Source organism: Eimeria acervulina, genomic scaffold (genome assembly GCF_000499425.1).
Source record: "Eimeria acervulina Houghton genomic scaffold, Eah_scaff128, whole genome shotgun sequence".
Classification (NCBI taxonomy): Eukaryota; Apicomplexa; class Conoidasida; order Eucoccidiorida; family Eimeriidae; genus Eimeria; species Eimeria acervulina.
Window position 1 is genome coordinate 9,224 of NW_013550301.1, and position 15,394 is coordinate 24,617.

A 15,394-nucleotide genomic window follows, 5' to 3' on the forward strand; every position below is an offset into this window, starting at 1 on the left:
AAGAGGTCTGAGGATTCTGCCGAAACCCTAGCACCCATGGACCCATATCTTGGGCAGAATAAAGAGTTTGTTAAGCTGTTGATACGAGAGAAAAACCAAACGAGGAGACAATCGAAAGTATGCGTATTTGTTGGCCGCCTGCCATCTGCAGCTCCGTTGCGTTCTATGCACATTTTTGAGTGGGGTCTCTTTTTCTCTTTTTTGCAGCCTTGTTGTGGGCATAACAAATCAAGGAGGGCACCCTGTTGAGCTGACAGGTTTAGGCCAATGATCTATATAGATTAAGACCGAAAAAAAACTCAAAGGCTTTGCCACCATACTGCTAACAATTTCCTGCATGTCCGAAGTGAATACGCCGATCCACCAGATGCATGTGGGATTTTTACAGAAGATGTTCATTTCAACTCTGAGGTATATCACTTGTCTCGTGTGTGTTCGTTTAATCAATCGATTTCACACGCTGCAACGGTCTTGCACAGATGGGGGCCCCAACCTCGAGTGATGCCGCTGTGAGGGCCCCCGATCTTGCATAGAAATGCTGGGAAACCGGCCTCAGTTTGGCTCTAAAGAAATTATTAAACTATTTAATTGATTTTTACCTAACTATCTGGCTGCACAGGCGTTGGTGGCCGCTTGCATAACCCGCAAGTAAGTTATGTGGCCCCCCTGCGCCAAATCGTGTCTTAGCGCTGCAATGCTCCTGTGCAGCAGAGAATAAATTTTCTCCGTCCGTATAAATCCATCATCTTTTTTGCTTTGTCCTTCGTATTCCAATCACCATTTCTCTTAACAAACCTAATTATCGTGCCCTAGCTGCCCTACCCCCTCGCGATGTCTTCTCTAGCAGACGGGCAGACAACGCCTATCAGCTGATTGTCCCTAGGCCGGGGGCCCCCGCATTCTGGAGGCCCCTCTGCTGGTGCGGCGTGGCGTTCCCTGTGGGGCCCTTCTGGTCCTCTCAAGAAGCGGCGCCATTAGAGTCTCTGTCTTCTGTGCTCTTGGAGCAGCAACAGCTGCAGGGGGAGCAATAGCAGCAGCAGCAGCTGCTGCTGCTGCTGCTCCTGTTGCTATGCGGAGGAAGATGGCTTCATCTTGCGGCTTGCTCTCTGTTTTCTCTCTTTTTTTCCTGTGTGTCTGCGCGTCCCCAGGGGCCCTTCAGCCCTCTATACCTCAGCAGGCACATAACCCGCCAAAAACCACTCAGTCTGCTGATGCCGTCGATCTCTCCTCAGATGTATCTGCACCTCCCAACACATCCGTCCCCAAGGCCCCCACAAAGGGCTCACCCCGGGGTCCTTCCACAGTGCAGGACATCTGTGGAGCCCCCGAGGACTTGGCTGCCTGCGACATCGTAAAAGACGGCGTCTGCATAATATCGGGGGGGTACCTGCGCCTAGTGCGGCGTCGGCGATGGCGTGGGAAGGGGAAGCCCTTGAAGGGGGCCCATCCAGGGAACCCACCTGAGACCCGGTGGGTTGACAGTTTGCGCATTATAAGTGGGGGAGACATCGAAGTTCGGGGCGCATTCGTTAAGTGCAGGGGTGCCCCTGCTTCTGCCGAGGCGGGGGCGGTGTGGGACCTCCGTCGCCGCCTGCCCCTGGCTATGGGGGCCCCCTCGGGCCCGAGGGGCCCCCACCACACGCCCACGCAACGCATAGAACTCTGCGCACGTGGCAGCATTCGGCTGACGGGCCCCGCCAAGCTGCACTGCAACGAGGCGGTGCTGTGGGCGGGAGACTCTGTCACGGTGGGGGAGGCGGCGGAGGTGAGTGCCTCTGCAACTGTCACTTTGAGGGGCCCCCCAAGCCCGAGGGGGCGCAGGGCCCCCTGGGGCCCCTCGGCTTCAGCTGATGAGCCCCGCTCTGCAGACACCCCGTTTGCTGCGTTGGCTGCCAGTCCGACGCTGGACACCGTTGTCACTGTCCTACGGCAGCAGCTCGCGCTGGGGGCCCCTGTCAGTGCAGAGGGTCGCTTGGGCCCCGTAGCCCGTGGAAGAGAGGCTCCCCGAGGGCCCCTCCACCTCACTGTTGCCCCCGGCGCCGACGAGGCAGCTTCAACTCCTGGTGCAGCGCCTAGCGAGGAGGCGTCTGCCCAGGGGCCCCTGCAGAAGGCCCCCGAAGAGCGGCACCCACGGGGGGGGAGTCATGGGGGACTCGGCGGCGTCTGGAGGGACCGCTGCGCAGCAAATGCTTTTAGTGGGCAGACACCGCAATCCTGCCTGGTATAGCTGTGTTGCTAAGCACTACTGCAGATACCCCACGCCGCCCCCAACCATTTGAGCAACTGGCGGTTTACTGCTGCTGTGTTGCTGCTGCGGCTTGCTTGTTGCAGGTATTCCCGTGAGGGCCCCTGCTGACCTAAGGGGGGACGTGTTTTTGCCCCTTGCTGCGGGAGAGCCCGGCATGCTGTATACAAGTGGAGTTGGGGGCCCCCTGGGGGACTCCCATGACGGCAGGGACGCGCCCTCTGCGCAGGGGGATGATCACCTACTGGCCCCTAAGGGAGGAGGGTTAGTCGCGGTGGTGGCGGGGCGGCAGCTGTCTATTGAGGGGCAGATCAGTTCCTCTGGAGAGCCCGGGTGGGGCTGTGAGGCGCAGGGGGCCCCTCCGCCAAAGGGCCCCCGGCAGGGTGCGGGAGGAGCCAGGGCCTCACACTGGCGAGGTGCAGCGCCTCTTACGACTGTCTTCCGTAGTCTCCTCGGGGGATCCGCAGGAGGAGTGAACGCGGCCGGAAACGGACCTGTAGCAGCAGCAGAAGGTACAGCACCAGCAGCCGCATCAGCAGCAACTTGTGCAACTGCAGGTAGCGGGGGCTCTATTGTACTGGTGGGGGAGTCTGTCGTTTTCCCCAGCCCCATGAGGAGTGGACGGGTGTCGGCGGCAGGCGGCGGCTGCTTACGGGGCCGCCCTGACGGTGAGCCCTCGGGAGGCCCCCCAAGCAGGGTACGGGGGCCCCAGGAGGTGCCTGAGGCCCTTGGTGGGTTGTGCGCAGCTGGGGGAGGAGGGCGCATAGCCATATATGCCGAACAGCCGCATCCTTTGGACCCCGTAGTAAGCTGACAGAGAGGTTGGGGGTGTGGACAGAAAGATAGCCAATGCCTGCTTCTGCAGCTGCACCAGCAGCAGCAGCTGCTGCTGCCTTTAAGTGCCCCCCCTGTCCCCTTTCAAGACCTCATTGATTCTCCTGAGGTTTGTTAACATTGTGAATGTGGACATTTGTATTTTTTGATTACTTGAATACTGGTAGGGGGTTTAATGTTTCTGTCGCTCCGCCATTAACCCTTTCCAATCAGTAAAGAAAGCTGAAAGCGAAATCCACGCCGTGGTTCTACCTGCGTAAATGTCTAGAGTGCAACACGCGCAGGGGCTGCTGGGAGCCTCAAACAGCTACAGGGAGGTGGTGGGGTTCGGGCTTTGCTGTGTGCTTCCTCGCATGCCCCCATGGCCCATATTCTTGTCCCCTGTCCCTTGTCTGTTGCACTGGCGTAACCGTTGTGCTGCAGGTCCTGGCTCCGGGAGGCTGCGCACTGCGGAGCAGCCGCCTTGATTTGCTGCCTTGTCTCTGTGGGGGAGGGGGCACCATCTTTTCGCGGGCACATCGCCGGCTGGTGGTTGCCAACAAACTTACTGCAATTGCAGCTGCTGCTGCTGCTGCTGCAGTTGCTGCTGCTGTTGGCCCGCCACCGAACGTCTGGGGCCCAGGCCCACGCGGGCAGCCTGCCAGCCCGCATCTGTTTGACCCCAAACACAAAGAGTTGCAGGAGGGGGGTGGCGGCCTTTCTTTAGGCGATGCCCGAGATGCCGGCGGGTTCCTTTCGGACGTGGCTCTGGCGCCGCTTGATGGGGCTCCAGGAGGGGCGTCCTCCAGGCTGGAGGCCCTGGCTGTGCTGAGTGTACAGCCAACGCCTCTTCCGGTGCCCCTCTACGCCCCCACCTTGACGCTGGCGGTAGAGGCTGCGGTTGTGACATTGAGGGGCCGAACGGAAGGAGACTGGGGACCCTCTCAGGACACCGAGAGCGCTGAAGTCCCCCCCGTCAGGCCTGCAGGCCATACGGGGCCCAAGGTGGTCCTGGGCAGCCTGCTGCTGCATGGAGGCACTCGCGGTCAGTGAAGGGCCCGCTTCATTACGCAGCCTCTCGAAGGCAGCGACGACGCCCCTCCGCACATGGCCTACATCAAAGGAACCAGCAGTAGCAGCAGCATACACTTGAACGCTTTGGCTCCTCTGGGGCACCCGCACTGCGGCGCGCGGTGACTGCATGGCCGCAACACTTTCTCGAAGGTGCGGGGGGGACCGCTTAGGGTGTGGTACTTTGTGTGGGTGTTTTTGTGCTATGGCGCTTTCCTGTCTTGACAGGCTCTGCACTGCACATTCTTTCGCCTCTTCACCTGCACACGGCAGAAGGTAGCCTCCGCCTACGGCAGCGCAGCTCCCTCGTCTTGGCCCCTTGCGGCGGCTACGAGGAGGAAGAGACAGGGGACCCCGGGGGGGCCCCGTGCATGCAAAGGGGCGTGACAGTGTCTAGCAACCCTCTACTGGGAACTGCGTCCGTCGTGGTCTCAAGTGCAGCTTCTCTGTCTGTCGGCGAGGGCGCTGCTGTGCACATCATCCCCGGACGAAGGACCTTCCACTGTGGGGGAAGGGATCCCGGCACAGCAGGGGCCCCGCAGCAGCACGGCCTACAGGAGACAGGCCCCCTGGCGGTAGGACTGCTTGCTGGGGAGCGCTTGCTGCTTCACGGGAATCTTGGTTTAGGGGCTGCTCCCAGTGACTGTCTACCCGCGCCTCTTAAAAAGACGCCGGTGCTGCTCTTTGGAGGTCGCGAAGTCTCGCTGAGGGGGGAGCAGCAGTTGGACCGCCTCATTCTTCTGAGTCCTGGGCTAGTCACGCTGGCCGGGAGCTGTACGGTGGGAGGGCCCCACCGCTGCAATGCCCAGTCCACCCCGCTGCTGCAAGGGGGCCCCGCGGCAGTGAACAGGAGGGCCTCGCGTCCCAGCAGCAGCATCTGCGGCACCCTTGAAGAGTACACGAAAATGCACGTGGCGCCGCATTTGCAAGCCGCTGCGGAGGTGGCGGACTCATCGTCCCCTCAAGCGACCCCAGCGCGACACCCTGCAACTGAAAAGGCGTCTCGAGAAAAGCAAGAGTCGCTCCTCAGCAGCCACATGAATGCCCCACCGGCCGGAGGACCCGCAGGGGATTCACCTGCTGGGGCTGCAGGAGTAGCCTCAGCGGAAGCAGGGGGCCCCCCATTCATCAGCACTGTTCATAGGTCTGGGTCACCGTGCACGGCATCGGCCTGCTCGAGTGAAGAGGCGGTTGAAGAGAGTAAGGGACAGGAGTCTATGTTGCAGTGGCTGGTTCGATATTTGCGGGGCCTCGTCTTTGAGGAGGACGAGACGAGGGCCGTGGGCTGCGACAGCTCCGGTCAGCCGTCAGCAAAGAGCAGGCCCCCTCAAGCGAGGCCATGTTCTGGCCCGAATGGGCGCTTGCCAAAGGGCGACTTCTCCTCCCTTGTGGGGGGCCCTTCTGTAGATGCGGATCTGCCTGTGGACCCGCTGGGGAGGGTCTGGACGTTGGAGTCTCTGGGGCTCAGCGACCAAAGAGGGGCCCTCAGGAGGAGCCGCCGTCTCCTCAGCAGGCGGCTCTACCATCTGCTCAAGCCAGATGTCTCGCCGGCTTCTCTGGAACAGAAGGAGGTGCCCAAGACTCTCCCCCTGTCGCCATCCTCTCATCCAGCTGCCCCGAGAGAAGACGCAGGGACAACGGCAGCGGCAGGAGCGGAAGAAGCAGCAGCAAAGGCACCAGCGGAAGAAGCTGAGGCGGCTTCTGCGCGGGCAAGTTGGGCCCAACAAGAGACAGAACACGGGGAGAACTTTGGGGTGTCTGCAGATGAGGAAGCGGCAATGCCTGCGACTTTGGGCATTCCGTCTCTCTTGTGGCGTAGGCTCTATTCCTTTTTGCCTCAGAACTCCGAGGCCACCCGGCTGTTTGTCACGGGCCTCTCGGGGGAGGCCTCTGCCTCGAGTGAAAAATCCCACACCTTGAACGCTTTGACGGCGGGGGACGCCAGCGCGCTTTTGTATGGGTGTACAGCTCCGTGGAGCTACTTAGATGCCGCCATCTTCGCTGGCGAGAATCTGTTGGTGGAGCCCGGGGCCTCGCTTGTTGGTGGGGGCCTCCTACTTTGCGGCAGCAGCGGTAACACTCACCTGCGGGGGATAGTCGATGCTAGCCGACGGGGGTGCCAGCCTTTGCACGGTGAGACACTCAGTGGTCCTGTTAACCCCTAGTCAGCCCTTAGTTCAGCGGCATTCGTTCTTTTGCAGTCTCCTCAGCCCTTTCCAGATTCGTTAGTGAGCCCTTCATGCAGTTTGTGGTGGGGTTCTCTTTGCTTTTTCTGTCGAACAACCGGCCACAGACCAAACGACGAAATAAGATGGTCGCCGCTCCCCTCCTCCCCGTACTCTTCTCTGGGAGGCAGCGCTGTCTCTGACGGCATTTTGCTGCTTGCGAGTTTGAGGATGTCCAGTTGCGAGTGTGAGGATGTCCAGTGGTGTTCGCTCTGCTGGCGTGCAGGACCCGGGGCAGGCAGCCGAGGAGTGGCTGACGAAGCCTCTTTGAGCAGCAACAACGTCTCCTCTGAAACCGAGGGCCCCGAACAGTCCGCGCTGTGCGGGGGGGGCGGAGGGGCGCATGTGGGGTCGGGAGGGGATGGGGTGCATGCGCTGACAGGCAAGGCGTGCAGCGGCAGTGGGGGCCTCAGCTACGATCGAGGCCCCCGCATGACGCTTACTGACCATCTGTCTGTTGCTGGTGCGGCTTCGCCCAAGGAGAAATCCCACACGGAGAACAATAGTCCCGTTCTGTTCGTCCCAACAGCCAGCGCCTCAGGAGGAGGAGGAGACCTGGCCCGCGCGGGCAGCGGGGGCGGGTTTGTGTGGGTGCAGGGGCAGACAGTGACAGTGGACGGCCAGATAATAGCTGATGGGGGAGGTGGAGAGCTCATGCAGGAAGCCATCATCGACGTTGAAGTCAACGCTGACACGTGCCCGCCTCGGCCTTCCCCCCTTGCAGAAACACTCAATACCCCTCCAGATGCCGCCAAAGAAGCAAATACAGGCAATGGAAAGGCTGCATCCTCTGGCGCTTCTCCAGGGGAGGTAAGAGGAGAAAGCCCTGGTGCACCAGCTGACGTGCTGCAACAGCCCGGTCGGAGCTTCACAAAGACAGAGGCCTCCTTTGCCTCCTTAGCACAGGAGACGATCGAGGCGGTGAAAGCGGCACCAGGGGACCCCACGGCCCCTACTGCGGGGATGCCCACTCTGGACAGCGTCTCTTGCCAGCTGTCTGGGATCCTAGCAGATCCTGCCCAGTTGGGGCAAGGCGGAGGAGCTGGGGGCTCTGTAGTGATAGAGGCGGGAGCACTTACGGGCCACGGCACTATCTCTGCCCAAGGTGGCCACGGTGGCCGCTGCACGGGGGGCGGCGGAGGCGGAGGCGCCATAGACTTATTGTGGGATACGTCGCTGCTCTACTGGAGGGGGAACACTCCTGCACAACAGCAGCGCGCGCATAGGAGCAGACAAGGTGGAGCCGGCAGTCCGTTCAGTGGGCATGTAGCAGAGGAAGAAGTGGGGCTAACAAGTGAAGGAAAGCCCGACCCTTTCATCCCGTGGCTGAAGCCCTTAGACTACGCTAGCGGATTCGTTGGTACCCTGAAAGTCAATGGAGGGGGAAGCGACCCGTCCCCTGCATGCGCGCCGCTGCAGCTTCCTTTAGGGCACCGAGGGTCTCCAGGAGAAGTGCGGAGCCCCTTCGGCTGCCCCCCTGGCTATGCAGGTTGGAGCTGCAGGCCGTGCCCTATAGGGTTTTACTCTGTTGACGGTGGGACTGCGTGTCTTAGCTGCAAAAACAAACCGTCAGACGATGCCATTTACACGCGAGAAGGAGTTGGGGGCCCCGAGTGCCCTTTTGCCTGCGCTGCGGGACTTCCAGACGCCTCTATCAACCCCAAGTGCCTTCCCGCTTTCATGTTCATTCTAGATAACCTCCTCTGCTTTGCAGTGCTTGTCCCCACATTGGCCGTTTGTATAGCCTTACTCGGTTTGGCTGTTTTACTTAGAGAGCTTGCCCGACGGCAGAGACAGCAGGGCTGGGCTTATGGGGCCCTCTTTGGGCTCCTGAGTCCAGGATCGTCTCCCGATGAGGGTGGGCTGGAAAGTGCAGCGACTCCTTCGGGTTTTATGGGGCTGCAGCCGTCTCCTTCGAACTCTCTTGGGTACGTTGCGGGGTCCAATGAGAAGCGGCTGATGCACTTGTCAGTGCACCATCTCACATCTGAAGACTTACCATTCCATGTGCTGCGTATTTATTTGCACGGACGCAATTCGCCGGACTCTCCGTGGGGCCTGGACGGCCAACCTCCCCCTTTCCTGGATCCCCTGATAACCCCACACCGGTTCGCCGCATTTGCAGCTGCAGCCAATTCGATCTGCGGCTTCAGCCGCTCTTTTGTTCTGGTCCACGGGGCACTTTCTTTCGTCTACCCTGCATTTGCGGCGTTGCTGCTGCGATATGCCAGGGCCCGCCGGGCAGACAAAATGATAACTCTGTGTAGTGCGCTGTCCGGGGTCCCCTCGGGTGTCGGTGAAGGGGGCCTCCAGTCCAGTTTGAGGTGGGAGCGGAGACGCCCCTGGAGTTCCTTGCTGCCCTTCCTCCGATTAGAGAGGGATGTGGGAACGGATGCAGCTGCTGAAGTGTCGGGAGCTGTGTCGTTCTGGCGAAGCATCCGCGCGAGGGAGCTCTCTTTCGCCCTCAAGTTCGGCTGCGACCCAGACTGTACACTGGGATTTGTTGATGTGTTGGACCTCGACAGAAACATATTGGACTACCGCTGCTCCCCCCAGCTGCCCATGGTGCTTCTCATACAAGGCGATGGCAAGGTTGTTCCATTCAGCCTCTCGGGGGGCCTTCGAGCGCCGGGGGCGCCCCGAGCTGCCCTGGGGCCCCGCCCGGCGGACGGGGAGGGTAGCCCTGCGGACCCGCTGCAGAGGGCCCTGGAAGAGCTGGCATCTCCCTCGGTGTGGGCGTGCATTGCCCACTTTTTTAGTGCGAAGGTTAAGGAGCTGACGGCGGAAGAACTCAGTTCATTGAAAGCCTTCACCGGCACAGGTGAATGTCCTAGTTCAGGCGGCCAGAAGGAAGGGCCGAGCCTTGAGGGGTGGGCTCACGATGGTAAGAACTGGCCAGGAACGGGAGGGCACTGCAGCGCAGAAAGAGAGGCTCCAGCATACTACTGGGTACCACGCCCCTTCTCAAGGTGCGGAAGATGTGGGAAACTGCAACTGCCCCCCGCCCCAGAAGCGTCAGGGGGCAGAGCCCTCGGTATGCTAATGGGTGGACCCTTGTACGCTCTGCGTACGGTTGCCAGGCTTTCGGAAGGCATTCGTCTTATGAGCGACAGAATCCTCAGGCCTCACGGCATTGGCGCTGCGGTTGCTGTGCTGGTGAGCCACGGCTTCGTCAGCAGATCTGATGGAGTCAAGAGGGGGACAGGCGCTCCTGAGAACACCCGGAAGCTTCATTCGGCTGTTCCAAAGCGTGACGTCAGGAGGCCCCCGCTGCCTCCCGACGAGAGGAAAGGAACGAAAGCAGGACAGCATCTCGCAGCAGGATCGAAAAGACCACTGTACGGGGACGCAGGGCCCCATGCGCTTCAAGGACCCTTCGGCACTGGCCGTCTGCTCCTGAGAGCTGCTTCCTCTCCATCTGCCCTACTTGACAGTCTGCGGCGCAACGGGAGCCCCCAGGAGGCAGGCGAAGTGGCTCCTGACGCCACTTGCGTTGTAGGGACCTCTGGAGTGACGGAATTTGCTATGGAGAACCGTCTGGGTGCAGAAAAAGGCGGCTCTACAACTTCGTTGGAAGCCCTCGTGGCAAGCGCGCAGCAGCAGGCGGCAGTCACCAGCCCCAGGATGCACATGTGGGGAGAGGGAAAAGCTTCTGTTGAAACAGAAGCGTCTCTTGCCCTAGTTATTACTGAAGAAGCCCCTCAGCCTAGCGGAGAGGGCCCACAGCCGACTCACCCGGGCGCTCAGGAGAGGGGGACCTCAGCTAGAGAAGGCACCGAGCCAGTCGTCGTACCTACATTCCCGCCGGTGTCCTCCATGGCAATTACTTCTCCCTTAGACCCTCGCCGTTTGTCGCTCCGTAACCCGGTTCTTGCCCCATACACTGCTGCTGCTGTGACGTCGCTGCAGAAGTCCGTTCCGTACTGGGGTTCTGGGTCTTACTTCGCAACTACTTCCTATTCGGGAGCATTTGGGGGCCCTGCATCGTTGCGGCAGTCGTTTGACAGACCAGTGGTCCCCTCACCCAAACACCACATGCCAAGCGGGATTAGAGGAGCTTGCCGAGTCACGAAGTCCTCAAGCGATTTGTCTTCACCGGAATCGCAGTGCAGCAGCTCGATCTCCCCCCAAGGGCCCTCATCGGGAAACACCAAGGAGGAGCAGGGGGAGGTATTGAGCGGGTTAGTCATGTCTCTAGCTGACGCTGCTCGACGATCTGCAGGGGCTGACGCTCAGCACCTCCGCGATGCGGTACAGGCCTTGCAGAAGAGTGCGCTTGCTAAACTGGGGACAGGGCCAGAGGGCGCAGGGACAGCTATCAGCAATGACGGCTCAGGGATTCTCTCACGCGTCACAACTGGTGCAGCAGGTCCAGAGTCAGATGGTGATCAAAGGTCACCTCTAGGAGATGCGGGTACCCAGGACACCCCCCAGAAGCGCGGCTTTAACGTGCTGCCCCCTCTGCGGCTCGCATGGAGGCGCCTTCGCTTCCGAAGCTCATCAACAGATATGGCCAGGCACGCCTTCCGCACTGGGAAACGGGCACAGCCTTCTCATGATGCACCTACATGATCGTGCGCATCGTAGTGAGAACACAGATATATCCTTGCCCTTGTACCAGAAGCGTGTGTCCATGAGCGTAGGCGGCATTCACCTCCTCTAATTCATGCATTCACTTCTTCTTCGCCTCACGCACATTCAAGAAGAGTATCTGCTGCGTGTCCCTCTGTGACACCATGCGTTTCATCAGGAACTATGTTCTAGCTGCAGGCTTAGCAGTCCACATGATCCACATGGTGGCAACGGGTATTTATTTGTTCGGGCTGAAGGGCACCTCCTTTGCAGTCGCTTGGCCGCAGCCATTCCCCGCAGGCGCTTCAACGGCAAGCGGCAGTATGGCGTGGGCAATGCCTGTAAACTCCTTTTGGTTCAGAGGGGAGGCTTCTGAAGGTCTTCCCCTGGGGCCGCTAGTCGTCTCTCCCCCAATGGATGGGCCCGGTATGCAGCCGTCTCCCGTCGGAACCGGTCTAGCGATGTGGGCTGGCCTTGGATACCGTTTAGGTGGCTCCTCGTGGGGTCTCCTCTCTGTGGCTCTCTCACTGCCTCCTCTTGCTGATCTCCTTTGTGCGGTCGTTGGGTTCTGGTTTTTCCTTGCGGGAGACTATAGGCAAGAGCAGCTCCTCTGCATGACAGTCGCAGCGACCATGCCGAAGCATTTGATCAGTAAGCACTTGGCAGGTTTGGCTAGGCGAAGTTCTACACAGGCCTAAAGTTTAAGGCTTGAATGTGTCTACAGCTCAAGACCTCCACGTCCGCTTTTAACTGAATTTCCCTCCTGCTTGAAGAGGCCGTAGGCTTGCTGTTCTTCATTGTACAATCGATGCATTTGAGGCTCCATGTGGGGACGTGTATATGCAGTCTATTTGCTAATTCTCGTTTGCGGCGCGTCGGTGCGCGTCGCCTTCTATGGAGTCTTGGAATTGCTATTCATGGCAGCGATTAAGCTACTTCTGTGCACTATAGGTAAGTGGACCCACCTCATTGAGAAACTTTTTATTAACGTTTTCAGTTTTGAAGGAACCTCTTTGTCTTGTGGAACTTTTCCTGTGTAACTGCTGGTTGGACGTTCAGCTTCGATGTACGCATCACGGATCGAAAAGCCCAATGCTGCTTCACCCGCCTCCACAAAGGAATCAAAATTGCTTGCAACAATCGCTCACGTGAGATGCACACAACAGGGGGGGCATTTTCACAGCATGCAAAATCATTTCATGATGTCGCATCCCTAGAAACTTTGGGGAGGCTCCGTTTTGCGTGGAGGCGGCCTTTCAAGCTTGGGGTCCAGTATTTTCGGCACCAGAGGCAGAAACTGCTGCCTGCACACCTTTTGCGTTTCTCAGGAGTGCGAGCTGGCAGCGGAGATTTGCAGCTGCCTCCCGTTCGAAGGTTGCAGTTGAGGCTCTCAAAAGAAAACGGTTTTTTTTGCTGTCCAGTCAGTTTGTAGCGACGCATTCTGCAGGTCGAGAAGACCTGAAGGATATTTCCCTTCCATAAGGGACCGCATGATTTCGTGGCTGTTACAACGAAGTAGTGTCCTTCATGTACGTGCTATTAGCAAGAATTCTCCAGCTACTGGACAAACAAGTGAGAAGATAGTTTGTGGCGCTTGGTTTTACACAATGCATTGCTGCCTTGGGAGCCAAAGAGGGAGTTTCCGCCTGTCGTGTCGACGCAGTTTTACAGCGACTAGGCTGCAGTCCAGCGTAGGCAAAGTGGGGTCCCTGAAGCCAAATCGTACAGTATGGCTGTTCGTGATTGAATTTCCAGTGGCCCGAAAGCCTTCATGCATCCATGGATTTCTGAAGGACGGGCTTTGCCCCTTATTTATGATGATGTCTACTTGGCGGGAGCATCTTACATGACTGTTTGCCTTCTGCCTTCCACTTTTTCGGCTGGGGTGGGTGGGACGGCTGAGCACCATCAACGCAGACGCCGTGACCTTGCAAGTAGGGTACTTCTACATTCGAAGCCGCGCGCTCTGTTCAGAGCTAAGTAAACATCTCCATTAACGTTGCTTGAATAGAAGGGTGAATATCTTGTGCCACTTGAAAAACCCATCATAGGTTCGATGCGGCGGAAGAGTGCACATAGGCTCCTGCTGCTTCCCAGCGGATACAGTCTGCCTGATTCACTCTGCCTCTCAGAACCATTGAATTCCATATGTCCTACCAAGGAGCAGTTTTCCAATGGTTTGGACACGCACTATTGAGGGGAAGTAGAGCTAAAGTCCTGCCGGTACAATTATCTCTCCTTCACCGCCAGAGATGAGTCGCTTGCTTGATGGACCCCATGCAGGTATCAGCGTGGTTGTGCGGGACAGGCACTTCCGCGCGTTCACAACGCTTAGCCAGTGGGGCTGCCACTACAAGGGGGTTTACCTCTTTGTTGGGAACTACCTTCAGTAGTTCCCAACAAGTACCTTCTTGCGAGCGTCTGCCTATTCTGTGTAAAAATGAACTGCAACGTTTGCCTTACAGCGGATTCCATTCATAACCAGTGCTGACTGGTGCTAGCCCAAACGGGCAGACTCTTCACTTGACTCAGACGACACTATCAACCGTCCCTTGACAATATATTGATTACCTCGAAACTGAACTGTTTGCGCTGATGAGGTGAATTCATTGCAAATCTCTACTCGGACGGGGCTCCTCTGTACTCGACTTGCAAGTCACTGCGGCATCTAGCTGGAGGCACCGGCAGCTGAGGCACGTAGAGCCCATCATCAGCAGCTCAGTCGTTTCCTTAAAACCATTACTTCTGTCTTGGTATGGAAGAGGTTCGTAAACTGTAGCATTCAGCTGCCCGTTTCCTGGAGGCGGACCAGGAAGTCCGGGAAGTGAGATGTGCCAGCGGCCCCGCAGCTCGCCCGAGGGGACAGACGCCAACCCCGAAGTGACTTTATTGATATAAGGTTTCAAATTTTGTAAATTCGGGCCTGCATCGAAGGAGAAAGTTATTTCTAATCCGTGGAGGCTGGATCGGCCCACGGTTGGCGGTTCATCTGCCGGAGGGCCCCCTGAGCGGTAGATTTTCAGAAACACCTGGCGGCGCACTGAAACTCCAGGGAAGAATTCATTGGTGTTTCGAATAAGGGTTTACCCCGTCTCTTTTATGGGGTTCCTGGACAGTGGAGTGGCCATGGGATAACTTCCTAGCAGCTGTTCATTTCGCCGTTCGCGAAAGCTGGCGTGACACGACGACTCTGCAATGTGCCGGCTCACCGCTATTATCACCCGAGGAGACCCCATCCTCCTTGCAGATGTTCTCACTAGGCCTCGTCGAAGTATTATCCAGCAGTCTTTCAACTGTCAGGTGTGTCTGTCCTTCCAGCCAGCTTCTCATCTCCAACGAAATAAGCTTCTGCACGCTCCTCTCCCCTTATCCTCCCGATGGTTGAAGGCCTTAAGAATATCATGTTGATCTGAGCTGAATTTCCACGCCACTAGCAGGTATGCTGGCTCTTCGTTTGTCCCACAGGAACGCCTGCCTCAAAACGATATTAGAAATGCTTATCAGAAGGCCTCGCTCAATGGAGACGGCTTCGGCGTGGGCTGGTACGTCACAAGCTGCTCCGAACGCTCTTCTGCTTGCGCAAATTTGAGCCTTTTTGGACCATATGGTGCCAGTCGAGGCGGAACAAATGGGAAGAAGGCGCCGGAAGGCGATGCCGCGACCGTTAACCCAACTTCGTCCGCCGACGACGGAGGTGCTTGCGTATTCACCTCTTTGAAACCTGCTTGGGCAGACAGAAATCTATACAATCTCGCTGAAAAGGTATGCAGACGGCTACAGCTTATCCCCTTTCATTGGCACGATGCTGCCGGCCGATGGGCTTTTCGTTTGCTACCCACTTGAGGGCGCGCTGTCGATAATTCGTGATTTATGCACCTGCACGTTAGCAAGCGAACTGGCCCGGTCTGGGGCTCTACAGAGCATGCCGGTAAATTGCCTTATGCTACTTTCGTTAATATGATTACAGAGTTTCCAAGCATACCTCACCACGCCGGTTTCTTCAGAGCGCTTTTCATCAACCCCCCTCACAGTGACGGAGCCTTTTTCTACTGTTGTACGTTTTGCTTGCAGATTTCTAGCCGATTGTTTTTCGCCCATGTGCGAGCGGCGAGCAACACGTTGGGTGTGCGCTGCACGAGTTGTGATGGCGGTCTTCCTCCTTGGGCAGTGGCAAATGGCAGCGTCAGCACAGAGCTGTGTTGCCATCCCTTTCGTTGCGGCCGCTATCTCTTTATGCACAATGGAAACGTCGGGGGTTTTAACCGAATCCGTCGGTACGCCATGGTAGTTGTGGCTTCATAGCCGCTCTGTGTGAAGAGGGCCCAACCAACACCGCAATACCAGTAGCACTCTCAGGAAGAGGGTGCGTCCAGCCCCTTAAGAGATGCTCCACACAACACATTTGAAGAATCGTTAAAGGTGTGAGGAGGATTGCAGCCTGGAAACTATAGGGGGGGGGGGGGGGGGG

At 58.2% G+C, this 15,394-nt stretch overlaps 2 protein-coding genes across 2 annotated transcripts; both read left to right on the plus strand.

Moving 5' to 3' along the window:
* Nucleotides 1–1,081: 1,081 nt before the first annotated feature.
* EAH_00019150 (hypothetical protein) lies at nucleotides 1,082–10,926 on the plus strand (the record flags this gene model as incomplete). Its single annotated transcript, XM_013397368.1, has 5 exons — nucleotides 1,082–2,195; nucleotides 2,332–3,050; nucleotides 3,503–4,103; nucleotides 4,358–6,262; nucleotides 6,581–10,926. 5 exons carry the CDS (start codon nucleotides 1,082–1,084, stop codon nucleotides 10,924–10,926), a joined length of 8,685 nt encoding a protein of 2,894 aa, XP_013252822.1.
* Nucleotides 10,927–11,147: 221 nt separating this feature from the next.
* EAH_00019160 (hypothetical protein, conserved) lies at nucleotides 11,148–12,311 on the plus strand (the record flags this gene model as incomplete). The annotated part of the gene is made up of 4 exons (XM_013397369.1): nucleotides 11,148–11,577; nucleotides 11,773–11,877; nucleotides 11,986–12,074; nucleotides 12,255–12,311. 4 exons carry the CDS (start codon nucleotides 11,148–11,150, stop codon nucleotides 12,309–12,311), a joined length of 681 nt encoding a protein of 226 aa, XP_013252823.1.
* Between the last annotated feature and the right edge of the window lie 3,083 nt (nucleotides 12,312–15,394).